Source organism: Panthera tigris, chromosome D2, assembly GCF_018350195.1.
Source record: "Panthera tigris isolate Pti1 chromosome D2, P.tigris_Pti1_mat1.1, whole genome shotgun sequence".
Lineage (NCBI taxonomy): Eukaryota > Metazoa > Chordata > Mammalia > Carnivora > Felidae > Panthera > Panthera tigris.
This window is the reverse complement of record NC_056670.1, coordinates 19,353,822-19,378,154: the sequence shown is the minus strand read 5'-3', so window position 1 is coordinate 19,378,154 and position 24,333 is coordinate 19,353,822. Positions and strand designations below refer to the sequence as shown.

Here is a 24,333-nt window from a genome sequence, read left to right as displayed (position 1 = left end):
TTTTCATGCACTTATTGACCATTTGTATATCTTCTTTGGAGAAGTGTCTATTCTGATCCTTTGCCCATTGGGTCATATTTCTTTTCTTTTTTTTTTTTTTAACGTTTACTTATTATTGAGAGACAGAGAAAGACAGAGCGTGAGCAGGGGAGGGGCAGAGGGAGAGGGAGACACAGAATCTGAAGCAGATTCCAGGCTCTGAGCTGTCAGCACAGAGCCCGACGCGGGGCTCGAACTCACAAACCGCGAGATCATGACCTGAGCCAAAGTTGGGACGCTTAACTGACTGAGCCACCCAGGCACCCCCATATTTCTTTTTACTAATGTTTTATACAAATCCCTGATATATGATTTGCAGATATTTTATTTCTTTTTACTAATGAGTTTTATACAAATCCCTGATACATGATTTGCAGGTATTTTCTCCCTCCCCTCCCCTTTTTAACTTTCTTGACAGTTCCTTTGAAGCACAAAAGTTTTCATTTTGAAATCTATTTTTTTCTTTTGTTACTTATGCTTTTGGTGTTATAGCTAAGAAATCATTGCCTAACCTAAAGTCTTGAAGATTTACTCCTATTTGTCTTCAAAACGTTTTATAGTTTTAGTTCTTACATTGAGATCTGTGATTCATTTTGATTTTGGGGGTGTGGTTTGAGGAAGGGAACAAATTTGCATATGGATATCTAGTGGTTGCAGCACCATTTGTTGAAAAGACCATTCTTTACCGCATCGAATGGTCTTGACACTCTTATTCAAAATAAGTTGACTATAAATGTGAGAATTTATTTCTGGACTCTCAGTTCTGTTTTCTTGATCCATATTACCTATCTTTATGCTAGTATCATACTGTCTTTTTTTTTTTTAATTTAAACTTTATTGAGGTATAATTGACCTCTAAAATTTTAAGGTAATTAAAGTGTGCCTCATGGTGATTTGATATACATTTGAAAGAATATCCCCCAGCTAGTTAATTAACACATCAATCACCTCATGTGTTTATCATTTATTTGTGTCTGAGAGAACATTTAAGTTCTACCCTCTTAGCAGATTTCAATTCTATTGTACAATACAGTGTTATCAACTATAGTCACCATGTTTTACATTAGATCCTCAGACTTTATTCATTTTATAGCTGATAGTTTGTAACTTTTTAACCACGTTATCCTATTTCCCCCATCTCACAGCCCTTGGCAACTGCTTTTCTACTCTGTTTCTATGAGTTTTATTTATTTTTTTGAGATTACTCATATGAGTGATGCCATGAAGTACTAGTCTTTCTTTGTCTGGCTAATTTTATGTAGCATGATGCCAATAAGATGCATCCTAGTTATTGCAAATTGCAGGATTTTCTTTATTCTCATGAATAAATAATTCCATTTTATATATATATACACACACATATATACATATATATATATATACACACACACATATATACATATATATATGTATATATGTGTGTGTGTATATATATATATATATATATATACCATAACTTTATTCATTCATCCTTTGACGGACATTTTGGCTTCCGTATTTTGACTATTGTGAATAATGCTGCAGTGTACATTGGAATGTGAATATCTCTACGATGTTTTCATTTCCTTGAATATATACCCAGAAGTAGAATTGCTAGACCATATGATAGTTCTGTTTTTTGATTTTTTGCAGAATCTCCATACTGTTTTCCATACTCCCTATACTCAATTTATATTCCTACCATTTGACCTATATACTTCAAACCTCTGGCAGTTTGATGCTAAGATGCTAAGTGTATTTCCCTTTTTTCCATATTCTGGCCAATCCTTGTTTGTTATCTCTTATCTTTTTGAATGATAGCCATTCTAACAGGTGTGAGATATTCTAACACAGTATCTCATTGTGGTTTTGATTTGCATTTCCCTGAGATTAGTGACCTTGAGCACCTTTTGATGTTCCTGTTGGCTGCTTAGATGTTTTCTTTGGAATAATGTCTATTCAGTCCCACTGCCCATTTTTTAATTAGATTTTCTGTATTAAATTGTATGAGTGCTTTATATAGTTTGGATATTAATCCCTTATCAAATACATGATTCACAGATATTTTTTCAGAACCACACTGTTAATGTAGCCTTAAGTTTTGAAATCAGAAGTTGTGACAGCTCTGATTTTGTTCTTCTTTTTTCAAGATTGTTTTGACTAATTCTGGGTCCTCCTTAAATTTACACATGAATTTTAGGATGAAGTTGTAATCATCAGTCCTGCAAAAACGTGCCGGTTTGGATTTTGGTAGGGATCGTATTGGATTTGTAGATCAATTTGAATTCCTGTTATTTTTGTTCTTAGAACTCCCTTTATATAGTATTTAATATATTGTTTACTTATCTGAGAAAGTATATGATTGAAGTATGAGATAAATGAAAATGATGTGAATATAGGTAAGGTATACAAATCTAGGTTATTAAAATTAGGAGATAAACATTGAATTTTAATAAAAGTAATGCTTGGGTTAAAATTTTCAAATAGTTTATTTCTTTGGAAGGTGGTAAATTCATTGAACTTTTTAGTCACAATATGTTTGTAGACTAATAAGGTTAGAGTTGGATAATTTTAGAATTGATATTCTAAAGTTTAAAAATTTCCCTCTATGGGGTACCTGGGTGGCTCAGTCAGTTAAGCGTCCCACTCTTGGTTTCAGCTCAGGTCATGATGTGATGGTTTTGTGAGTTTGAGCCCTGCGTTGGGCTGTCTCTGTGTCTCTCAAAATAAATAAGTAAACTTAAAAAAAAAAAATTTTCCCTCCAGGAAAATCATGCCTTTGAACAAAAACTTCCTTTAATATCACTAAACTATACTGAAGTTTACCAAATTCAGTAAAACCTTGATTTGTGAGCATAATTCATTCCAGAAACATGCTTGTAATCCAAAGCACTTGTAAATCAGAGCGAATTTAGAAATAATGGAAACTCAGATGATTTGTTCCACAACCCAAAAAATGTTCATAGAAAAATGATTATAATACTACAACATAATACAAAATAATAAAGAAAATACAAAATATAAAGAAAAATAAACAAGTTAACCTGCACTTACCTTTGAAAACCTTCGTGGCTGCTGTGAGGGAGACGAGAGAGGGTTATTGTGTAGGACTTTTACTCTCACTAACGGAATCACTGCCATCTATTGGCTCAATGGAATCTTTTTCTTTTCGCGCAACTTTAAAAAGGAAACTAACCAATGACACTTGCTGTTGCCTCCTTTTGAAGATTTTGCAGAAATGTGACAGTGCATTGTTGTTAAACAGATTCATCACTCGCACGCTTACAGCCTCATTCGGGTGGTGCTTTTCTACAAAATTTTGCATTGTTTCCCACATTTTACAGATCTCCCTTAACCTTATGTGAAGTGAGGGATTCCACCTTTTTCTCCTCCTCCTGTGCAGACAAGATGCAGATGTAAACTTCTTATAAACTCTTGCAGTTTCAGCCACTCACTCACATACCTCATTCCTACTTCTCAATGATTTCCTTGTTAACTTCCATCGTAATGCTCTCCTTCTCACTGCCTTTCTTTTCAACCCTTTTCTGCATGGGGGCCACTGTATACGCTCGCACAGGTGTTGACTAAGTACAATATTAATAAACTCTTGTCGTATACTGTATTTAATGTAACTGGCAATAAAACAGCAGAGGAAAGGGTTGATATCTGCAGGCAGCCTGACCTAGAATGAAGTAAAGCATTCCTAAGCTTACTGTTATATGGGAAAGCAAAGGACTGTCCATAGGTGTTTTCAAGTGACAAAAAATACACTAGCGCCAGATGTGGGCACCTTCCAACATTCTGAAAAATCACTGGTTTCTGCCAAACACCGTGGCCTGAGACGGAGCATCCGAGCATGGGAGATGATCACCCATGATCCCACAGCGAGAGAGCGAGAGAGAGAGAGAGAGAGCGAGAGTGATTGCCTCACTTGTGATGTGACGTTTGGCATCACATACTACTCATATTGCAAGATATCGCTTGTTTATCACGTTAAAATTTATTAGAAATGTTTATCTTGCAGAACACTAGCAGAACAAGTTATTTGCTATCCAGGGTTTTACTATATATCAAATATACCAAATATTTAAAATATATTTAAATATTTTTCTGTTGTGTTCAACCAGTGGTAGAAGAGGTTTGGTGGGTTGAATAACTTGCCAGTTTTCTGTGCTGATTTAGGAATTCTTAATGACTTTCAGTACTTATACTATATTTCCTTGATCCCTAGATGGTATAGATGATAAGACTCATCATTGATTTAATAACAAGATTTATTGGAATATGTGTTACAAAAAAGGCAGAAACAGAGTAGAGCCTGTAATTGCAAGGGGGTCAAGAGAGGAGGGCTATAGAGTGACTTTGAAATAGGTGGTACAGGTTTCCCCTGCTATCTGAAAGTAGATAGATGTTCATGTAAAACCTTTTGTAATCTGAAAATGGTGTAAAGTGAAAACGCACTTACCATTAATTTGTATGGAAATTTTTTTGAGTGTTCCCAGACCCAAACAATAACCTCTTTTAAGCTTTTCTGATACTTTAGGCCACATCTTGCTAATGGATGCATAAAATAAATCAAGATAAAGCACAGATGCTCACAGACAATTCAGAGTTATGGTGGCTTAATGCTAGAATGCTGAGAGCAGTTCTCTGGGATGGAATTTGGCAGTGCCAGTCTTGCTGCTGGTGTTCATGTTGTGTCTATAATGTTTACTACAAAACAAAGACTGCACACAATTTCCCCTTTTTTCCCATAGAGGTGAAAATCCTCTTAGGATCTCTTTTGGTTAGCAAAAACAGGTATTATTGTAGTTCTTTTGTAAAAGTAAAGTGGCATAACACAAGCTTTTGAAAAGCTGGGGATACCTGTATTTTGAACTAACAATAGGGGAAAGTAACAGGTAGAAAACTATGAAGTAAGCATATTGTGAAACAAGTTTATGTAAGGTGACTGGAACATACCGTATATAGGTATATAGGGTGTATATTATCTTAAACTACCAGACTGGAGAAGTTAGTATCAGCAACTTGCTTTGGGACTTACTGGTTTTTGAAATAGTGACCTTACCAGTTAACTGTTCTATATATTCTTGTTTAATTTCCCAGTTGTGTACTGACTGAAAACAAGTGCTATATAGTTACAGGGATTTATTACATTTATTAGCCAAAATTAATTAAAATACAATTTATAGAAATATACGTGAAATTTCTTTAAAACATGTAGTTCAAGACTGTAAGTGATTTAGGTGAGTACTTTGGGAGGGGCCAAGATGGCGGAGTAGCATGGAAGTTCTCAGCTTCTCTGGTCACTGAAGTGCAGCTAGATCAGCACCATACCTAGGAAATTGATCTGAGGATTAACACAACAATCTGTATAACTTGAGCCATAGAACTAGGCAGAGAGACGGTGTGGAGAGGTGAACTGAGGGAGAGAGAAGCCATGGAGGGCAGGGAGCTGTTTTTTGTGGAGAGAGGACAGAGAAAGGGGGATAGAGTATGGCACATCAGGAGAGTACAGGAAAAGCACTCCCCCTAAAAGCTGAAGAGAAAGAGAGAGTGGATACACAGACAAGGGACTGAACAAGAGATCTGTTCCCCAAAAACATTGATGGTGAGAAAGGAGACGGTTCCAATACCATTAGGACTCTATAAATAGGGGAGCACAGAGCTGGAAATTCTGGAGCTCAATACTTGGTGGTGCTCTGATGGGGAAGAAGGGCGAGTCCTAGGAGTAGGCAATGAGGTACAGGGGGTCTGTGGGCCACATGGGGAGAAGTGGTTCCCCTGCTTCGAGTGCCTTTGGTAGAGACCATACAGCCTCCCTACAGGCAAAGGTCCCAGTGGGCCCTGGAGAATAGCCACATTTGCTGGTATTGGAACAAAGATCACGGAGTGCAGTGAAACCTGGTGCCAGCTATGTGTTGTGATTTGCTATAATCTCTGAACCTCTGCTGCTACATAATCATATGAACATTCTCAGGACAAGCTGGCACCCAACCATTACTCATCAAGACCCTACTCCAGAGGGTCGGAGCAGGACCAAGCCACAGAATTCATGGAACCAAGGGGTTTGGAAACTCCGCCCCATCTGAGATACGATTCAGGGGGAAAGGTGCTGCCTGGAAGGCTGAATGGCTTAGATACAGACAGTGTAGAAGTGGGGAGTGGACGGAAGCCAGAGACAAAGGAGGGTTGCTTGATTGAGGTTTGGTGAGAGGGCAGGGTTCCTGTGCCCTCTAGAAACTAGGAAGCTGGGTGACGCCACTTCTACTCATGCTCATATGCGCCAACACACGCCACACTGATACATCCCAGTAAGGTAAGCAGTGCCACCTAGTGGAGAATGGAGTCATTACACTAAGCCCCCAGCCAACCCAAGCACAAGGCCCAAAGGACCACCACAAGTCTCTCTGCCTGGCTAGTGTACAGATGATAGAGTGTTTAATAGTTTGAGCTGTAGGGAAAACTGGATGTAACTTCATCCGGATTTCATTCTGTTTGCTAGTTCATCTATTCGGGTTTTTTTTTTTTTGCTTTTGTTTAAATTTTTTTTTTCTTTCTTTTTCTCCTTTCTTTTTTCTTTTTCTTTTTCTTTTGAATATAATTTATCGTCAAATTAGCTTACATACAATACCCAGTGCTCATCCCAACAAGTGCCCTCCTCAATGCCCATCACCCATTTCCACTCTCCCCCACCCCTCCCATCCACCCTCAGTTGTTCTCTGTATTAAGAATCTCTTGTTGTTTGCCTTCCTCCCTCTCTGTAACTTTTATTTTTTTGCCCTTCCTTTCCCCCATGGTCTTCTATTAAGTTTTTCAAGATCCACATGAGTGAAAACATATCTGTCCTTCTCTGACTTATTTCACTCATCGTAATACCTTCCGGTTCCATCCATGTTGCTGCAAATGGCGTAATTTCATTCTTTCTCATTGCCAAGTAGTATTCCATTGTATATATAAACCACATCTTCTTTATACCAGTGGAATAGAGTAGAGAACCCAGAATTGGACCCACAAATGTGTGGCCAACTAATCTTTGACACAGCGGGAAAGAGCATCCAATGGAAAAAAAGTCTCTTTAGCAAATGGTGCTGGGAGAATTGGACAACACCATGCAAAAGAATGAAACTGGACCACTTTCTTATACTATACACAAAAATAAACTCAAAATGGATGAAAAACCTAAATGTGAGACAGAAAGCCATCAAAACCATAGAGGAGAAAGCAGGCAACAACTTCTTTGATCTCAGCTGCAGCAATTTCTTACTCAACACATCTCCAAAGGCAAGGGAATTAAAAGCAAAAGTGAACTATTGGAACCTCTTCAAGATCAAAATCTGCACTGCAAAGGAAGCAATCAACAAAACTAAAAGGCAACTGACAGAATGGGAAAAGAGGCTTGCAAATGACATATTGGATAAAGGGCTAGTATCCAAAATCTGTAAAGAACTTAACCAAACTCAGCGCCCGAAAAACAAATAATCCAGTGAAGAAATGGGCAGAAGATATGAATAGACACTTCTCTAAAGAAAACATCCACATGGCCAACAGACACATGAAAAGATTCTCAATGTCATTCATCATCAGGAAAATACAAATCAAAGCCACACTGAGATACCACCTCACACCAGTCAGATTGGCTAAGATGAACAAATCACGAAACTACAGATGCTGGCGAGGATGTGGAGAAATGGGAACCCTCTTGCACTGTTGGTGGAAATGCAAACTGGTGCATCCGCTCTGGAAAACAGTGTGGAGGTTCCTCAAAAAATAAAAAGTAGAACTATCCTATGACCCAGGAATAGCACTGCTAGGAACTTACCCAAAGGATACAGGAGTGCTGATGCATAGGGGCACGTGTACCTCAATGTTTATAGCAGCACTTTCAACAATAGCTGAATTATGGAAAGAGCCCAAATGTCCACCTTTTTCTCCTTTCCATTCTTTTTCTTGGCTACAGAAAAAAAAAACATTATTTTTATCTTCCTTTCATTAAAAAAGTTATTGTTTTAACTATGTTTTTTTCCCTAAATTTTTAAAATTCTATTTCACCTCATTTCACTTTATTTTATTGTATACTTTTTTTTAATTTTTAAACTTTTTTTTTTTACCTTTTTTCTCTATTCTATCAAACTTCTTTCAACAAGCAGACCAAAAACACCTAGGATTTAGCTTCCTTTATGTAATTTTTGTTTTTTTTTTTAATTTTTAAATTTAAAATTTTTATTCTTTCTTTCTCCAAAATGACAAAATGAAGGAATTCATCCCAAAAGAAAGAACAGGAAAAAATGACAGCCAGAGGCTTAACACAGATATAAGCAAGTTGTCTAAACTAGAATTTAGAATCATAGTATTAAGAATACTAGCTGGGGTTGAAAAAAGCATAGAATCCTTTTCTACAGAGATAAAAGAAGGCAAATCGAGTCATGATGAAATTTAAAATGCTATAACCGAGATGGAATATTGAATGGATGCCATGGCAGTAAGGATGGGTAAAGCAAAGCAGAGAAAAAACGATATAGAAGACAAAATTATGGAGAATAATGCAGCAGAAAAAAGAGGGAAACTAAGGCAAAAGAGCATGATCTGAGAATTACAGAAATCAGTGACTTAAAAAATGAATAATACCTGAATCATAGGGAGTCCCAGAAGATGAAGAGAGAGAAAAACGGGCAGAAGGTTTATGTGAACAAATTATAGTGGAAAACTTTCCTAATCTGGAGGAAGACACACATCAAAATCTAAGAAGCACAGACATCTCCCATTAGATTCAACAAAAACCGACCATCAGCAAGGCATATCTTAGTCAAATTCACAAAATACACACAGAATTATGAAAGCAGCAAGGGGGAAAAAAAAGTCCTTAACCTATAATTATGGGAAAACAGATCAGGTTTGCAGCAGACCTATCCACAGAAAGTTGGCAGGCCAGAAGGAAGTGGCAGGATATATTCAACATACTGAATCAGAAAAATATGAAGCCAGGAATTCTTTATCCAGCAAGGCTGTTATTCAAAATAGAAAGATAAAGAGTTTCCCAGACAAACAAAAACTAAAGGAGTTCGTGACCACTAAGCCAGCCTTGCAAGAAATTTTAAGGGGGACACTCTGAGGGGAGAAAAGATGAAACAAAACAAAAAAGACCCAAAGCAACACAGACTAGAAAGGACCAGAGAACACCACCAGAAATTCCCAACTCTGCAGACAACACAAGGACAATAAATTCATGTCTTTCAGTACTCTAAATGTCACTGGAAAAGTGCTCCAATCAAAAGACCTAGGGTATCAGAATGGTTAAGAAAACAAGATCCATCTATATCCTGTTCACAAGAGACCCATTTTAGGCCTAAAGACACCTTCAGACTGAAAGTAGGGATGGAGAACCATGTATCATGCTAATCGTCACCAAAAGAAAGTTGGGAGTAGCCACATTTATATCAGACAAACTAGATTTTTAAAATAGACTGTAACAAGAGATGAAGAAGGGCATTGTGTCATAATTGAGGATATAATTAAGGGGTCTATCCACCAAAATCTAACAATTGTAAACATTTATACCCCCAACATAGTAGCACCCAAATATATAAATCAGTGAATCACAAATATAAAGAAACTCATTGGTAATAATACCATAAGAGTAGGTGTATTCAGCACCCCCACTTAATAGCAATGGACAGGTCATATAAGCATAAAATCAACAAGGAAACAATGTTTGAATGACACACTGGACCAGATGAATTTAACAGATACATTCAGAACGTTTCATCCTAAAGCAGCAGAATATACATTCTTCTTGAGTGCACATGGAACATTCTCCAGAATAGATCGCACACTGGGACGCAAATTAGCCCTCAGCAAATACAAAAATACCAAGATCATACCATACATATTTTCAGACCACAACACAATGAAACTTGAAATCAATTACAAAATATTTGGAAAGACCACGAATACTGGGACGTTAAAGAACATCCTACTAAAGAATGAATGGGTTACCCAGAAATTAAAGAGGAAATTAAAAAGTACATGGAAGCCAATGAAAATGAAAACACGATAACCTAAAACCTCTGGGACACAGTGAAAGCAGTCATAAGAGGGAAGTATAAAGCAATCCAGACCTTCCTAAAGAAGGAAGAAAGGTCTCAGATATACAACCTAACCTAACACCTTAAAGAACTGGAAAAAGAACAGCAAATAAAGACCAAAACCAGCAGAAGATAGGAAATAATAAAAATTAGAGCAGAAATCAATGATATTAAAATAAAAAAAACAGAACAGATCAATGAAATCAGGAGTGGGTTCTTTCAAAGAATTAACAAAATTGATAAACCCCTAGCCAATTTCAAGAAGAAAAAGGAATGGATGCAAATAAATAAAACCATGAATGAAAGAGGAGAGAACCAACACTGCAGAAATACAAACAATAATAAGAGAATATTATGAGCAATTGTATGCCAATAAATTGGGCAATCTGGAAGAAATGGGCAAATTCCTAGAAACATATAAACTACCAAAACTGAAACAGGAAGAAATAGAAAATTTAATCAGACACATAACCAGTAAAGAAGTTGAATCAGTAATCAAAAATCTCCCAAAATACAAGAGTCCAGGGCCGGATGGCTTTCCAGGGGAATTCTACCAAACATTTAAAGAAGAGTTAACACCTATTCTGTTGAAGCTGCTCCAAAACAAAACAAAACAAAACAAAACAGCAAAAACAAAGAAAAAAAAAAAAAAGAAATGGAAGGGAAACTTCCAAACTCATTCTATGAAGCCAGCATTACCTTGATTCCAAATCCAGACAAAGACCCCACTAAAAAGGAGAACTACAGACCAATTTCCCAGATGAACATGGATGCAAAAATCCTCAACAAGATACTAGCCAATTGGACCCAACACTACATTAAAAGAATTATTCACAATCAAGTGGGATTTATACCTGGGATGCAGGACTGGTTCAATATCCACAAATCGATCAATGTGATACATTACATCAATAAAAGAAAGAATAAGAACCACATGATCGTTACAGTAGATGCAGAGAAAGCATTTGACAAAATGCAGCATCCTTTCTTGATAAAACTCCTCAAGAAAGTAGTGACAGAAGGATCATACCTTAAGATCATAAAAGCTGTATATGAAAGACCCACTGCTAATATCTTCAGTGGCAAAAACGGAGAGTTTCCCTGCTAAGGTCAGGAACACGACAAGGATGTCCACTCATTCAACAGTGGTGGAAGTCCTAGCCTCAGCAATGAGACAAACACAAAGAAATAAAAGGCATCCAGATTGGCAAGGAGGAAGTCAAACTTTCACACTTCTCAGACAACATGATACTCTACATGGGAAACCTGAAACTTGCCACCAAAAAACTACTAGAACTGATCCATGAATTCAGTGAAGTCTCAAGGATATAAAATAAATGCACAGAAATCAGTTGCATTTCTATGCACCAATAATGAGGGAGAAGAGAAATCAAGGAATCGATCCCATTTACAGTTGTACCAAAACCCATAAAATACCTAGGAATAAGCCTAACAAAGGTGGTGAAAAACCTATACACTGAAAACTATAGAAAGCTTTTGAAAGAAATTGAAGAAGACACAAAGAAATGGAAAAACATTCCTTGCTCATGGATTGGAAGGACAAATATTGTTGAAATGTCGATAACTACCCCAAGCAATCTATACATTCAATGCAATCCCTATCAAAATAACACCAGCATTCTTCACAGAGGTAGAACAAACAATCCTAAAATTTTTTTGGAACCAGAAAAGACTGCAAATAGCCAAAACAATCCTGAAAAAGAAAACCAAGGCTGGAGACATCAAAATCCCAGACTTCAAGATGTATTACAAAGCTGTAATCATCAGGACAGTATGGTACTGGCACAAAAACGGACACTTATATCAATGGAAGAGAATAGAGAACCCAGAAATGGACCCACAAATGTATGGCCAAGTAATCATTGACAAAGCAGAGAAGAATATACAATGGGAACAGAGAGTCTCTTTAGGAAATGATGTTGGGAAAACTAGACAGTGACATGCAGAAGAGTGAACTTGGACCACTTTCTTACACCATACACAAAAATGAACTCAAAACAGATGAAAGACCTAAAGTTAAGATAGGAAGGCATCAAAATCCTAGAGGAGAAAGCAGGCAAAATCCTTTGATGTCGGCCACAGTAACTTCTTACTCAACACGTATGCAGAGGCAAGGACCTCATCAAAATAAAAAGCTTCTGCACAGCAAAGAATCAGCAGAACTAAAAGGCAACCAACAGAATGGAAGAAGATATTTGCAAATGACATATCAGATAAAGGGTTAGTATCCAAAATCTGTAAAGAATCTTGCATACTCAACAACCCCCCCCCCCGCAAACAATCCAATGAAGAAGTGAACAAAAGACATGAATAGACACATTTCCAAAGAAGACATCCAGATGGCTCACAGATCACATGACAACATGCTCAACGTCACTCATCATCAGGGAAATACAAATCAAAACCACAGTAAGATACCACCTCACACCAGTCAGAATGGCTTGTTGGCAAGGATGTGGAGAAAGAGGAATCCTTTTGCACTGCTAGTGGGAATGGTAACTGGTGCAGGCACTTTGGAAAACAGTATGGAGGTTCCTCAGAAAATTAAAAATAGAACTACCCTATGACCCTGCAATTGCACTACTAGGTATTTATCCAAAGGATACAAGTCTGCTGTTTCAAAGGGGCACATGCACCCCAATGTTTATAGCAGTGCCATCAACAATAGCCAAAGTATGGAATGATCCCAAATGTCCATCGACTGTTGAATGGATACAGAAGAGTTGGTGTGTGTGTGTGTGTGTGTGTGTGTGTGTGTGTGCGTATGTATACATATATATATGCACATACATATATATATACATACATGCATATACAATAGAATATTACTCAATGATCAAAAAGCATGGAATCTTGCCATTTGCAGCAATGTGGATGCAACTAGAGTGTATTATGCTAAGTGAAATTAGAGAAAGACAAATATGTGACTTAAGTTATATATAGAATTTAAGATATAAAACAGATGAATATAAGGAAAGGGAAGCAAAAATAATATAAAAACAGGGAAGGGACAAAACATAAGAGAGAACAAACTGAGGGTTGCTGAAGGGGTTTTGGGTGGGGGTATACACTAAATGGGCAAGGGGCATTAAGGAGGACACTTGTTGGGATGAGCACCGGGTGTTATATGTAGGTGATGAATCACTAGAATCTATTCCTGAAATCATTATTGCACTATATGGTAACTGAGTTGGATGTAAATTAAACAATAATAATTTTAAAAATAAATAAATATTTAAAAATATTTAAATGATTTAATTTTCAGTTGTTCCAGTGTATTGTTGGCAACAGCTTAAAGTTTTTACAAAGAAATGCTTTTTTTGAGAGAGGTACCTTTTCCTAATCACTGATTCCTCTTTATTTGGGGAAAAGATACTTCTTTTTTATCTTTATTGATCATATTGTCTAAAAATCAAGACTCTGTATATCTTTTTTCTCTTTATAATACTGGATGATAGTAACTCTTCAAATATCTCTTTCCATGAATTGATTAACTAGGAAAGGTGTTTTGCTAAAGATATTTGAATTTGTTTGCTCCTGATATAAGTTCACATAAAATGAGCAATTCAAGGGCACCCATGCCCAACGTGGGGCTTGAACTCAGGACTCTGAGATCAAGAGTCAAGTCACATATTGGGATGAGCACAGGGTGTGTTATGTAAGTGATGAATTACTAAATTATATTCCTGAAATCATTATTACACTATATGTTACCTAACTTGGATTTAAATCATAAGGGGAAAAAAAAGGCAATCGTGTGCTCCACTGACAGAGCCAGCCAAGCACCTCAGCCTTTGCTTGTTATTCTGCCCTACTCATGTCTCGCAGATTTCCTTTCCATTAAAGTGTGTGTGTGTGTGTGTGTGTGTGTGTGTGTGTGTGTGTGTGTGTGTGTGCGCGCGCTACATTTTTAGATGTTTTTAAGGTGTACCTTTGATTTACAATGATCTTTGCTACTGACCAAGACTGGTCAGTGGTAGCGATGGAGAAGTTCTCATATCTCTTCCCATTCTAGCTTTAGGTAGTAAAGTAGAAATATATAGAAGAGAGAATATCAGTAAAGGAGTTCCACAGAAACAACTTCGTTTTAGTCTGTATTTGAAATTTAGATTCTCATATGTGAAATTTAATTTAGATGAGATAATACACCCCTGATTTAATAGAATGGTGATAGTTTTTATTTTTAAAATCCCGTTTCTTGGGTACATTTCCTAACTTGTGGTTTACATAACTATGTATTTGAAAATTCTCATATTTTTGTATTTAATTTACTCAGATTAATTTACTCATTTTCATCCTTTTTATTGCAGTACAGTTTATATACAGTAAAACCTTGTATTTGCATAACTTGTTCTGCGAGTGTTCCACAAGACGAGTGAACATTTCTAAGTTTTAACATGATAAACAAGTGATATCTTGCAATATGAGTAGTATGTGATGCCAAACGTCACATCACAAGTGAGGCAATCACTCTCGCTCTCTCTCTCTCTCTCTCTCGCTCTCTCGCTGTGGGATCATGGGTGATCGTCTCCCATGCTCGGATGCTCCGTCTCAGGCCACGGTGTTTGGCAGAAACCAGTGATTTTTCAGAATGTTGGAAGGTGCCCACATCTGGCGCTAGTGTATTTTTTGTCACTTGAAAGCACCTATGGACAGTCCTTTGCTTTCCCATATAACAGTAAGCTTAGGAATGCTTTACTTCATTCTAGGTCAGGCTGCCTGCAGATATCAACCCTTTCCTCTGCTGTTTTATTGCCAGTTACATTAAATACAGTATACGACAAGAGTTTATTAATATTGTACTTAGTCAACACCTGTGCGAGCATATACAGTGGCCCCCATGCAGAAAAGGGTTGAAAAGAAAGGCAGTGAGAAGGAGAGCATTACGATGGAAGTTAACAAGGAAATCATTGAGAAGTAGGAATGAGGTATGTGAGTGAGTGGCTGAAACTGCAAGAGTTTATAAGAAGTTTACATCTGCATCTTGTCTGCACAGGAGGAGGAGAAAAAGGTGGAATCCCTCACTTCACATAAGGTTAAGGGAGATCTGTAAAATGTGGGAAACAATGCAAAATTTTGTAGAAAAGCACCACCCGAATGAGGCTGTAAGCGTGCGAGTGATGAATCTGTTTAACAACAATGCACTGTCACATTTCTGCAAAATCTTCAAAAGGAGGCAACAGCAAGTGTCATTGGTTAGTTTCTTTTTTAAAGTTGCGCGAAAAGAAAAAGATTCCATTGAGCCAATAGATGGCAGTGATTCCGTTAGTGAGGGTAAAAGTCCTACACAATAACCCTCTCTCGTCTCCCTCACAGCAGCCACGAAGGTTTTCAAAGGTAAGTGCAGGTTAACTTGTTTATTTTTCTTTATATTTTGTATTTTCTTTATTATTTTGTATTATGTTGTAGTATTATAATCATTTTTCTATGAACATTTTTTGGGTTGTGGAACAAATCATGAGTTTCCATTATTTCTAAATTCGCTCTGATTTACAAGTGCTTTGGATTACAAGCATGTTTCTGGAATGAATTATGCTCACAAACCAAGGTTTTAATGTATAACATTGTGTAGTTTTAAGGTGTACAACATGATTTAATACCTTTATATATTGCAGTATGATTAAGCATTAGGTTAGCTAACATCTCTATCATTTTGAGAATCCTTTTTAAAAATTATTTATGTGTATAGAGATCATGAGTGGTTTTTTTGTTGTTAACACATTTTGAGTATACTTAACTGTTCTTATAAAAATGATTTTTTCTGTAGTCACCTGTAATTTTTGATGTTTATAAAAGTGTCTTCTTCCATTTATAGTAACACTTTGCTCAAGATAAACTATATTTCTTTAATAGGCAATATGTGTTTAAGCACATGGTTGTAATTAAACTTTTTCAGCGAATTGTAGCATTTGAGGTAGATGGTAATTAGCTATAACAGACTAAAAGTTTTAAAATATCAGTTTCTAAATCAGTATATTCTTATTCCTTCTTTAAAAATACTTACTTAAAATTTGAGAAAGTACATAGTTGTATGGTTCAGACTCCAAAAAGTATAGAAATAGGGGCACCTCGGTGGCTTAATCAGATAAGCACCTACTCTTGATTTTAGCTCAGGACATGATCTCACTTTGTGAGATTGAGCCCCACATCAGTCTCTGTGCTGATAGCGTGGAGCCTGCTTGAGATTCTCTGCTCTCTCTCTCTCTCTCTCTCTCTCTCTCTCTCTCTCTCCTCCCCCACTCGTGCTCTCTTTAATGAAAAACATAATAAACATAAAAAAGTATGGAAACATAAGCAGTGAGAAGTAACTTTCCACACAGCATACTATATTATACCTTTCCCCCAGTGTATCCTTTCAGGGAGATTTTTAACATACACAAATACTGTACATATGTGTTCTTTTATCACAAAACCTACTTTGAACACTGTTCTATATCTTGCTTTTTTTCCCAGTTTACATATCACAGAGATCTGTCCACAATGCACACTATTATTGTACCATGATTTAACCAGCTCCTTCTCATGAATCCGTTGTTTTCAGTCATTTGCTATTACAAATAATGTTTCAAATGAATAAACGGAGGAAATAACAAAACTAAAAGGCATTAGACAGAACGGGAAAAGATATTTGCCAATGATATATCGGATAAAGGATTAGTATGCCAAATCTATAAAGAATTTACCAAACTCAACAGCCAAAAAACAGATAATCCAGTGAAGAAATGAGCAGAAGACATGAATAGACACTTTTACAAAGAAGACAGCCAGATGGCTAACAGACATATTAAAAGATGCTCAACATCACTCATCATCAGGGAAATACAAATCAAAACTACAGTGAAATTCCACCTCAACCTGTCAGAATGGCTAAAATTAACAACTCAGGAAACAACAGATGCTGGCGAGGATGTGGAGAGATGGGAACCCTTTTGCACTGTTGGTGTGAATGCAAACTGGTGCAGCCACTCTGGAGAACAGTGTGGAAGTTCCTCAAAAAATTAAAAATAGAGCTACCCTATGACCCAGCAATTACACTACTAAGAATTTATCCAAAGGATACAAAAATGGTGATTCAAAGTGGCACATACACCCAAATGTTCATAGCAACACTATCAACAATAGCCAAGTTATGGAAAGAGCCCAAATGTCCATTGACTGATGAATGGATAAAGAAAATGTGGCATATCCATATACATATATATACATACATACACAATGAAATACTACTCGGTGATGAAAAAGAATGAAATCTTGCCATTTGTAACAAGGTGGATGGAACTAGAGGGTATTATGCTAAGGAAAATAAGTCAGAGAAAGACAGATATATGACTTTACTCATATGTGGAATTTAAGAAACAAAATATGAGCATAGTGGAAGGGAAGGAAAAATAGATAAAAACAGGGAGGCAAATTATAAGAGATTCTTCAATACAGAGAACAAACTGAAGGTTGCTGGAGGGGTATTGGGTAGGGAGATGGGCTAATGGATGATGGACATTAAGGAGGACGGTACTTGCTGGGATGAGCACTGGGTGTTATATGTAAGTGGTGAATCACTAAATTCTAGTCTTGAAACCATTATTACGCTGTATGTTAATTAACTTGGGTTAAAATGAAATTTTAAAAACTTTAAAGAATAATAAATAAATGATTAAACAGAGACCTACCTCATTCCACCAATGTGCTAGCATACTTATATGAGGGATAAGTTCCCGGAGGGGAATTGCTAGGCTTCTATGAATTTGTAATCTTAGTAGATATTGGCAATCTACCTCATACAGAGCAGTGGTTTTGAACGAGGGGCAGTTTTGCTCCAGGGAGACATTTGGCAAAGTCTGAGGACACTTTTTTTTTTTTTTTTTTTTTTTTTTTTTTTACGATTTGGAGAAGGGCTGTGCTCCTGATATGTGCGACAGCTGTTTGATTTATGTGAAGTATTCACACCCTTTGTTCATTTTCCCCTGAGTAATCACGCCCTTTGCTCATTATATAATTTTCAAACCTTTTCTCTGTGTCTTTTTGCCTTTTGATTTCTGCATGGCAAAAACACTGTGAACGTTTTTTAAGACATACTGTATATGAAGGGAAATTCTGAGTTTTTGTTGGAAATACCTTCTCTAGTTATCAGTTATTCAAGGATTCTTCCATCTTTGGGGGACACTTTTATCATTTCCTTTTGTGTATTTTGATATTTGATGTATTTGGAATTTATCCTGGTATAAGGTATAAATACAGTTTTTTTTTTATCAGTACTTAATCATACTAACACCATTTAATAATCCATTTCCTACTGATTTAAAATACAAACTTATCACATACTAACTTCTCATGTATTTGATTCTAAAAATATGTTTTAATGAAATCACTATCTTGGAGATATCTGCACTCCCATATTTACTGCATTATTAGCTATAGTCAAGATATGGAAACCACCTAAGTGTCACCTAATTGAATGGATAAAGAAGATGTGGTGTATGTATACACACACACACACACACACACACACACACACACACAATGGAATATTATTTAGCCACAAGAAAGAAGGAATCCTGCTGTGCAACAGTATGAATGAACCTAAAGGCATTTTGCTAAGTGGAGTAAACCAAAGAAAGACAAATGCCGTATGGTACCACTTAAATGTGTAAATTAAAAATAAAAGGCCGATTTAATGGAAACATTAGAATTGTGGTTCTTAGAGGTTTAGGGAAGAGGGGAAGTGGGGAGATACAGGTCAGAGGGTACAAACTTTTAGCTATAGGATGAATAAGTTCTGAGGATTTAATGTACAGCATATATGTGTGTGTGTGTGTGTGTGTGTGTGTAATTTGTCATTTATTCCTCAATAAGGTTGGAAAAAATATAAATAAAATATGTTTTAGTATCTGGTAGGGTGGCAAGGTTATTCCCTCATTATTCTTACTTAGATTTTTCCTGCCTCTTCTTTTTTTTAATATATTTTGAGAGAGAGAGCACAACCAGGGAAGGGGCAAAGAGAGGGAGGAAGAGTGAGAATCCCAAGCAGTCTCCATGCTTAGTGTAGAGTCTGATGTGGGGCTCAGTCCCACAAACTGTGAGATCATGACCTGAGCTGAAATCGAGTCAGACGTTTAACCGACTGAGCCACCCAGGTGCCCCTATTCTTGTTCTTTTTAATGTGAACTTCAGATTTAGCTTATATTTAAGAAATTGTTTTGTTATAATCTCATTTTAGTTGTTGATTAAGTAGAATTGATATCTTTTTTAAATTTATTTTTTATTTTAATTTTATTTTTGAGAGAGTGAGCAGGGAAGAAGAGCAGAGGGAGAGAGACAGAGAGAGAGAGAGAATGAGAGAGAGAGAGAATCTTAACAGGCTTCATGCTCAGCACGGAGCCTGACTCAGGGCTTGATCCCATGAACCTGGGATCATGACCTAAGCCAAATTCAAGAGTCACACGCCCAACTGACTGAGCCACCCAGACACCCCAAATCGTTGTTGAATTTCGTCTTTGAGAACATGGGTATGTGTGTGTATGTCTTAGGAATGTTTTAAAGGTGTTTTTATATAGACTTACACTTAGTTTATGCTTTGTTTTTGCATTTGTAAGTGGGGTCTTCCATTATATTTTCTAACTGGTTATTTATATATATGGAAACATATTCTATTTACCAATGTGAACTCACCATTTGAAGTTTTTATTGTTTGTATTTTTCAGTTGATTTCCCAGTATACAACCATTATCTACAAAAAGTAATATTTTTTATCTCCTTTCCAAATTGTTTTACCCCTTTGTCTTGTCCGTTTCTATTTGGTAGAAATTCCAAGAACAATATTAGATAGTAATGATGATAAAAGACATTGTGGTAGAATACTTTTTCTAAAAGCTTCTTGTATTTTAGGATGGTTGCTTCCTTAATTTCCTTTAAAAAAATTTTTTTTAATGTTTATTTTTGAGAGAGAGAGAGAGAGAGAGAATGAGCGGGTGAGGAACAGAGAGAGAAAGACACAGAATCCAAAGCAGGCTCCAGGCTCTGAGCCATCAGCACAGAGCCCGATGTGGGGCTCGAACTCAACGAACCATGAGATCACAACCTGAGCTGAAGTCAGATGCTCAACCAATTCAGCCACCCAGGCACCACCACCCCCGCTGCCTTAATTTCCTTTTTAAACTTGATGCTAACTTTTGGTGGATTGATACAGATCCACCAATATGATTCTTTCATATTGGAAATATTCATTTGTCCTTTTAAAGAATTTTCATCAATAAAAGATATAAATCTGTTAAATGCCTTTTTAGCAACCACTGACATGATGATAATGACTTTTTTCTTCTTAAATCCATTAGAATGAAATATGAGTAGATTTTCCCATCTTTAATTATCCTTGCTTTGCTGGATAAGCACCACATGGTCAAGGGCTATTAGTTTTTAATATTCAGTGCTTTTTGTCACAGGTTTACCAAATTCATTCTGACAGCTATGAGACACAAAACCAGCACTACGGAAGAAGCTTAACGAAAGAAACTCTAAAGGATGGTAAGGGTTGAAAAACCATATTTCAATGTACAGTTATCAAAATAATTCTAAAGTAGTTTCAATTTTAATTCTTTGGTATAATGATTCATTCCGCAATAAATAAACTTAAAAAAAATAAAAGAACCTTAAATTTACACAATTGTACTAATCATAATTTCTGGTTTGTATTACACCAAAACCCTGGATCCATGAATGCCTTCTTTTACATTGTATTTCATTTCTTATTTAATAATATATTTTTAAAAATGAACATCTGTGAACCAGCCATAGAGCCCAAGTCTTAGAACTAGAGGTTGTCTTTAAAATCCAAATACGTAGAGTATAGTATAGTAAAACTACTTCTTACATAAGAGACTTTAAAATGTGTATTGTCATATGTAATGCGTTTTTATCAAAATCTCCCATGTATAGTTGAGCTGTGTATTATAAGCCTCTAGTACTACATAATAAATGGCATTAGAAGTGTTTTAAATAAAATCTGTTAACATGCCTCTAAAATATTTATAGCCAAAATATTACAAAAGCAATGATATCTTAATAGATTTCTGGAAATAATATTCTATTAGAAGTTTATTCTTAGCTCTGCGTAAGATAGGAAGGAGCTTATGTGTAATGTAAATAGTTTGAAGAAAAATTTTCATTATATGTATAGATACATATAATACAGATAATATTAATACAGATAATACAGATAATATTCAGATTGGCTCTTTATTAAAATATTTTACAGGCTGATGTGAATATACTTTTTAGCAATTTCTCTTCCAAAGTAGGGGGGACAAGCTATTTAAAAACAAATCAAATTGCATAGACCTAGAAATTCTCAAATACTTAAATACGCATAAATAATTTTAAAAGAGGCCTAATAATCTGATAGGTTAAAACATGTAAAAGTCTCCATTTTGAATAACATATTCAACCTGAAGTATTGTTGATACCCAAAGCGAGCTTAACTTTTGTGAAGACTGATTTAATCAACATTATTAAGATCAGAAAACAGTATTATAGTATGATTTGGTATTTGGTAATGGGCTGTTGACACCATTACAAGTGGTTATGATTTGACTCTAGGTTTTAGATTAGCTCCTGACTGTGATTCTAACAAATAAGAAATCTTACTAAAAAATCTCTCACACTGGCAAATGAAGCAGATCTTGGAATCACATTCCTTAAGAGAACATATATAGAGAGAATTAAACTACCAGTCTGTGTGTAATAATTTTTTAAATCTAAATAGTATATTTCACTTTACATAAGTGTCATTTTTTTCTAGTAAGAGAATCTTCACTAGAAATCAAATTGAGGTCCAAGTTTCTATGTCTGACTAGAATTTTGCCGGTTCAGTTTATTGTAAGGGGTAATGGGGGAGAAATTTGAAGAATTGTATCTAAGATGAGTTTACTTCCCAAGGGATAACTAGTTTATAATTTCATTATAATCCTAATATTTTCCTTTTTATAGGGGTCTCCAGGTTTTTTCATAATGGATTCTGCTTAAGAAAAGATGCTGTTGCTGCCAGCATTCAGAAGATTCAGAATATTCTGCAATGGTTTGAAAATCAGAAGCAACTTAACTTTTATGCAAGTTCATTACTGTTTGTTTATGAAGGCTCATCTCGGCCAACTACTACAAAATCAAATGACAGAACTTTGGTAGAAAAGTTTTTGTCCAAAGGACAACTGTCAGACACAGATGTACTGGAGTACAATAATAACTTTCATGTGTTAAATTCCACAGAGAATGGAAAAATAGATGTTTCAGTAGGCAAAAGCTTGTCCAAGATGTATGCTTGTCACAGAAAAATGTGTTCAAAAAAGCATCACAGTCATACTTCATTGAAAGCTGAAAATACAGAGCAAGACAATGGGTGGAAAAGCATGTCACAGGAACGTTTAAATGGAAATGTACTTTCCCAACTGGAAAAAGTTTTCTGCCATCTTCCCACTGGTTGCCAGGAGATTTCAGAAGCAGAAGTGCGAATGATAGATTTTGCTCATGTGTTCCCTAGCAACACAGTAGATGAGGGATATGTTTATGGGCTGAAGCATTTAATTACTGTACTGCAAAGTATTTTAGACAATTGAATCCTTTGCTGTGGTCTTTTTAAGGGATGGGGCAATCATAACAAAAGCAGCAGTCAATATCTCTATACTTGTAAAGCTATGTAAAAAATTTATATTGTGAGTCTACATTTTGTCTTTATACTTTTGGTAGAAGGGTTATCTTTTTTATAATCTTACTCAGGAAAACTATCTGTTCATTAGAAAACTATGAAGAATAAAAAACTTAGGAATGTTAAGCAGGGAATGTGGTGGTACATGGCTTAAACATCTATTTGGCTCAAGCAAAATGCAAACCATTATTCAGTCATTAAGAGTTTATTTAGCTTTCTGTAGCCAATTTGTCATGAAATTTCTGCCCACCCAACCTTGACAATGAGCCATATCTAAACTCATTAATTTATTAGAACACTTTAAAAAATCTAGAAAGCACAGGTTGATGTCCTTAGTATTGCTATGAATGAAGTTATTAAAACTGGAGAAAATTCTACTTCAGAAAGTTAAGTACTGTTTAGGTGTTATATTAAAAGTTCAGACCAGCATATCAAAAGGTGCTTCTTAGTAAAGTGATTTAGAATTATTGCATTCCAAAAGCAGATTTTCTCTTTAATTTCCATTTATTTGCATATTTCAAAATATTATATAAAGATAATTGAAGTGAACAACAACAACAACAAATTTCTTGGAATTAAGTTCACTAATAATTATTCTTGCCAGGGTTAGGAGAAGAAAAAGGGCATTTGCAAGGAGCAAAATGTTTTCTTTTAAACTCTTAAATTGATGCAAAAATTAGAAAAAGTATTTACTATATTGTGAAAAATGTTATAAACCATATAATACCTTTTCCTACCTTTTCAAAAGGTAGTAGATGATTGTCTTATTTTTCCTTTAAAGACCTTTTGAGAATTTTCTCTTTTAAAATGCATGTATTTATATGTCTTCATTTAGTTAAACAGTAGTATATATTGCTAAAAAGTGTTTCTTAGAATTCTAATAAGCAGTGAAGGACACCACCCAGTATTGTATCAAAAGTACCATGGGTAATTAGTGCACCTCTATAAGTTTGGTGCATATCTAAATCCATGCTTCTATTTCACTCTTACTCAAAACAGTTTTATATCCTATTCCAGATAGAAATAACAATTTAAATTGTAATGAGTGGAAAAATTATTATCTGTATTATCTGTGTTTCACATCTACTACCCTTTAAAAAATAAGTAGTTACTTGTTATTGAAAACATTAAAACTTTGAAATTAAATTTGCAAATATGTTAGATATTTATGAAAGCATTACTTGCACTTTGATTCACTAACACATCTAAGCAGTTAACAGTTTTGCTGTATTCTTGGAAGATGTTTTGTATTTGTGAGCTGTTGAACTTTCTCCCCTCTTTTTCCCCTAGAATTACAAATTAAACTTTTAAATCTTAACGTCTTTTTTTTTTAGTGTAAAGTATCACAATTTGTGTTTATTTCACCTTCCCAGTCTGTGTTTTTCACAAATATCTGAGCACAAACAGAAGTACCAAATGCTCTATGAATTCTATGCTTAGTAGCTCTAGTAAACCTGAATAACTTTAAAATTCATATACATTTTGTTACAGCAAAATTTGGTTTTAATTTTTTATTTA

At 35.6% G+C, this 24,333-nt stretch overlaps 1 protein-coding gene across 3 annotated transcripts in view; it reads left to right on the top strand.

Annotated features, from left to right (window-relative positions):
• The window catches only part of IPMK (inositol polyphosphate multikinase), a 61,649-nt gene extending 37,516 nt beyond the window's left edge, over positions 1-24,133 (top strand). For all 3 annotated transcript variants that reach the window (XM_042960097.1, XM_042960098.1, XM_042960099.1), the window contains exons 5-6: positions 20,561-20,642; positions 22,104-24,133. In XM_042960097.1, the coding sequence (XP_042816031.1) occupies positions 20,561-20,642; positions 22,104-22,726 (705 nt within the window). In that variant the 3' untranslated portion in view covers positions 22,727-24,133. The remainder of the gene's footprint in view (positions 1-20,560; positions 20,643-22,103) is intronic.
• The last annotated feature ends 200 nt before the right edge of the window (positions 24,134-24,333 follow it).